Raw genomic sequence first — 5,000 nt, forward strand, 5'->3', positions numbered from 1 at the left:
GTCATACTGGAAAAGCTTGAAGTCCAGTTCGTAACGTGTGTAAAGCTGTGACATCTGATGACGTGTTAATTCCTTGTAATATTGCTTTGCCAGCTGAGACGATGAAGCGCCGTTTAGATGGACCCAGCTGGTTCTATTCTGAAAAAAAAAAAAAAAATGAAGATATTGACAATGTTTATTTTTTCCCCTGATGCATCAAGCATTATTATTATCATTTGTCATTATCATTATTATCATTATGATAATAATTATGATAATTACGTAATTATCATTATTATTATTATTATCATTATTTATATTATTACTATTGTTATTATTATTATCATTATTACTATTATTATTATTATTATTATTATTATTATTATTATTATTATTATTATTATGATTGTTATTATTATTACTGTTATCATCATCATCATCATCATCATCATCATCATCATCATCATCATCATCACCATCATTATTACTATTACCATCGTCATTATTAAAATCATCACTATTATTATCATTATCATCATTCCAACCACCACCATCATCACTATTCAAAAGCCATGCTACCCATTATGCAAATCACACCAACTAACCCTGAGTTCGTCGAGATGAGACAGTGTAATGAGGAACTGCTCGTCCTTTTCCATGCTTTCGAGTTTCATGATGACGGTGTAGTCGAAGTGACAGACGTTGCAGTGAGCCCAGTAGGGTGTCCAGCATTTAACCTGGAGGAGGAAGAGAAGGAGAGTTATTCTCTCTCGTTTTGTTTCTTGTTTATTTTGTGTGTGTGTGTAGGGGGGGGGGTGTTTGTGTGGGGTGGGGGGGTGGGGGGGGTGCGTGTGTGTGTGCGTGTGTGTGTGTGTGGGTGGGTGTCGGTGGGTAGGTGGGTGGCTGTGTGTGTGTGGGTGTGTGTGTGTGTGTATGTGTGTGTGGGTGTGTGTGTGTGTGTATGTGTGTGTGCGTGTGTGTGTTTGCTTGTCTGTTTTTTTCATTGTTGCTGGATTTTGTTTTTGTTTTTTGCTGTTTGTAGCTGTTTTTTGTTTCGCTTATTTGAGTTTCAATATGTTTGTTTGTCTGTCTTTCTTCCTTTTTTAGGCTGTTATTTCTTTCTTTCTGGTCTAAGTCTATGTGTATGTACGTTTCTTTCTTTCTTTCTTTCTTTCTCTCTCTCTCTCTCTCTCTCTCTCTCTATCTTTCTCTCTCTATATATGTATATATATACATATACATACATATATATCCCAGACTTTCTCCCTCCCTCTCCTTCCCTCCCTCTCCTTTCCTTCCCTCCCTCTCCCTCCCTTCTACCCTCTCTCTCTCCTTCTCATTCCCCGCACCACAACCCCTTCAACCCTTCAGCACTAACGTTTTCCCTCCACTCGGCAGCGCTCGACAAATTCTCCGTGGAGTCGATCACGTGTTGTACGAACTCTGGGAAGGTCGGACTGGGCGAGGCATTAGCACTGGGACCCTTCCGGTATTTAGATACTATGTACGCCTGGAGCTCCTTAAACTTGAATTTCTTGGGACGTGGGTTTGGTTTGGCTATCTTGTCGCGGTAGGCGGACAGGAGTCTAAGGGCGAAACGTTTGGGTGGAAAAGGTTTTTGTTTTAATGTTTGAGGGAAAAGCGTTTTTTTTTTTTTTTTTTTTTTTTTTTTTTTTTGAAAGTTTGAGGAGGAAACGTTATTTTTTTTTCTTTTAAAGTTTGAGGGATTTTTTTTTCAAAAGTTTGAGGAGGAAACGTTATTTTTTAAAAGTTTGAGGGAATTTTTTTTTTTCAATTTGAGGAGGAAACGTTTTTTTTTTTTTTGAATGTTTGAGGAGGAAATGTTTTTTTTTTTTTTTTTTTTAGTTTGAGGAGGAAACGTTTATTTATTACCCCTAATTAGCTTCTAATTAGGGGTATTGTTAGATTGATAATAAAAGTAGTAAGGAAGGAATGATAGTGATAGACAGAATAATGTTTCTAATACTATTACTACTACTACTAATGGGAGTAATCATTTTTATCATCATTGTGATTTAATACTGATACTGAATTTAATATCAATAGGAATAATAGTAACAAAACTATAAAAAAAAAACAAAAAAAAAAACAGAAATCAAAAAAGCAACAACAAAAAAATAACTAATCAACACAGCTACAATGACAAACAAACACAACTCATACATCGCAAGAAATGTTTAAAAAATACCTATAAACAAAAAACAAAAAAACAAAAAAATCATGACGTCCCATGATAACAGAGGTCATTAAAGGTCAACTGTACCCACCTGGTAAACGGGTGCCTGACAATGATGACCCTGGCACTCTCCCTCAGTGCCTGGTCCCTCTCCTCGAGCGTGGGGGGGCTGCTATACATCTCGAAGGCCGTGTTGTGGTTTGCTCCATATTTCGGCTGGTGGGGGGGGTAGGGGGGGGAGGGAGAAAGAGGGAGGGGAAGGGGGGAAGGGGAGTTTTAAGCCTCGATGTGTTACTGTGTGCCTTGCTCTGCCTGGGTGTATATTTTTCTTTAATTTCTGTATTGCCGGTTTTGTCTGTCTGTCTGTCTTTCTGTATGTATGTCTGTCTGTCTGTTTGTTTGACTCCCGTCTCTTTTTCTCACTCTCTTTTTCTATCGCTCTTCGTTATTGTTAGTTTATATGTTAGTCTATCTGTCTATCTGTCTGCATCTCTCTTCATTTCTGTTAATATATCTGCCTTACTCTCTGTCTGTCTCAGTCTTTGTCTGTTTGTTTCTCTCCCTCTCCCTCTCTCTATCTCTCTCTGTGTGTGTGTGTGTGTATGTGTGTGTGTGTGTGTGTGTACATATGTATATGCATAGACATGTGCATGTGCATGTATAATATGCACTCCCACACACACACATACATACATACATACACACATACACACACACGCACACACGCGCGCGCGCGGGCAAATATCTATATATATATATGTACTTATACATATACATATATATATATATACATATATGAATATACATATACATACATATGTATATGTATATATATACATATACATATATATATTTATATATGTATATATAGAAAGAGAGAGAGAGAGAGAGAATGTCCACATATACGACCATTTCTAGACTGTCCTACAACAGCTTATACCTATTCACAATAACCAACCTCAATGAATAAATATGCCATTAACCCCAAACATTTTATCTATTTATTTATCATTTTTATCCCCGAACGCCCTCTATCGACCACCACGCACCACCCTCTTCCCCCCGACATGAACACCTAAGGGAACGCACCAGAAATCTCCTTTTTTCTCGCCTCTCCTCCGGAAGGTCATCGGGAATCTTCGGGTTGTCCTCGTTGAAGCGGGCGAGGCGGAGGAAGTTCCTGAGCCAGGTGGTGGAAGCGACCTGGCCGAGCGGACATGCGGGATACGAGGGCGATGTTTATTCATGTATGTATGAAGGTTTATATACGTACATAGATCCATACGTACATATATATATATATATATAGATATATAGATATATAAATTTACCTATCAATCTATCTATCTACACAGAGTCACACACACGCATATATATGTGTGTGTGTGTGTGTGTGTGTGCATGTGCATGTGCATGTGCATGTATGATATGCACACACACACACACACACACACACTCACACACTCACACACTCACACACACACACACACACACACACACACACACACACACACACACACACACACACACACACACACACACATGAAACACGTACCTTGTAAATCGGACACCACACGATGCTCGGCGTGTGCTTCAGATCCCAGATGAAATGGCCGGCCTCGAGCGCGCCCTGGGTGGCCGGCCTCGCCTGGCACACTCGAGCCACCGCGCGCGCGCGCTCAGCCAACACGCCCGCGCGGTTCTCCAGAATGACGCGGGCCTGCGAGGAACGGGCCGCGGGTGGGTCTCGGTGCACAGGTGTAAGTGGACACAGACATGCATAAACGCACACACATACGCACACGCATGCACACACACATGCACTCACACAAGCACACACACACATACACGCATATATATATATATATATATATATATATATATATATATATATATATATGCATATATATATACACACACACATATATATATACATGTAAATAAATATTTATGTGTAAATAAATATATATGTACATATATTTATTAATTCATGCATATATATAGATATAAATTCATATGCATATGCAATATGAATATACTTTTGATTTTTGTAAGAAAGAAAATGTGATCTGATACAGAACAGAAAGAATATAGAATAATGTTGCGAATATTTGTTTTAGGCGTATGCTCCCAAACTTTATTTACGATACTAGACCATATATCAGAAAGAAAATATATCGAGGATAATAAAGTTTGCACAAAATATTGCCTTCAAAATAAATATAAATCGAGATGATTACTTAAAACTTTCCATTCTACAAGTTCGCGAAGCACGAGCATGTATAGACGAAATGTAATACCAATAAGTGAACGAAGTATCATGAACTAAAAGGTATTCGATTCGACTTTGTTTATTACTCACGGCGGGGAGAGATAACGCGTGCCCTACGTTGCTGCATTATCATGGGTACAAATAACGTTCATGCGTCCAATTATGCTCGAACAGATTTTACGCGCTGCTAAAAGGGGAAGGATTTTTCTTTGGATTCTGTACTGATTCATTGGTGGATTCTATTTCGTATGAGAAAAAAAATTGACATTGTTTTTGCTACGTATGTAAAAATATGCATTCAGTTAGGTGAAGAAATGTGTACAGTAATAATAAAACTGCAATCATTTAGTCACAAGAATATCTTCGAAACTAAAGACAGAACGATAGTAGCAAGAGAGAGAGAGAGAGAGAGAGAGAGAGAGGAGAGAGAGAGAGAGAGAGAGAGAGAGAGAGAGAGGGAGAGGAGAGAGAGAGAGAGAGAGAGAGAGAGAGGAGAGAGAGAGAGAGAGAGAGAGAGAGAGAGAGAGAGAGAGAGAGAGGAGAGGAGAGAGA

The 5,000-nt window shown here is 38.8% G+C and overlaps 1 protein-coding gene across 1 annotated transcript in view; it reads right to left on the bottom strand.

Annotated features, from left to right (window-relative positions):
• LOC125047173 (carbohydrate sulfotransferase 11-like) overlaps positions 1 to 2,356 on the bottom strand; it is a 2,392-nt gene extending 36 nt beyond the window's left edge. The window contains exons 1-4 of the mRNA XM_047645291.1: positions 2,268 to 2,356; positions 1,358 to 1,565; positions 585 to 716; positions 1 to 138 (exon numbers count right to left, since the gene is read on the bottom strand). The exon at positions 1 to 138 is cut by the window's left edge and continues 36 nt beyond it. Coding sequence (XP_047501247.1) covers positions 1 to 138; positions 585 to 716; positions 1,358 to 1,565; positions 2,268 to 2,356 — 567 coding nt within the window. The remainder of the gene's footprint in view (positions 139 to 584; positions 717 to 1,357; positions 1,566 to 2,267) is intronic.
• Between the last annotated feature and the right edge of the window lie 2,644 nt (positions 2,357 to 5,000).

This window comes from Penaeus chinensis, chromosome 40, assembly GCF_019202785.1.
Source record: "Penaeus chinensis breed Huanghai No. 1 chromosome 40, ASM1920278v2, whole genome shotgun sequence".
Classification (NCBI taxonomy): Eukaryota; Metazoa; Arthropoda; class Malacostraca; order Decapoda; family Penaeidae; genus Penaeus; species Penaeus chinensis.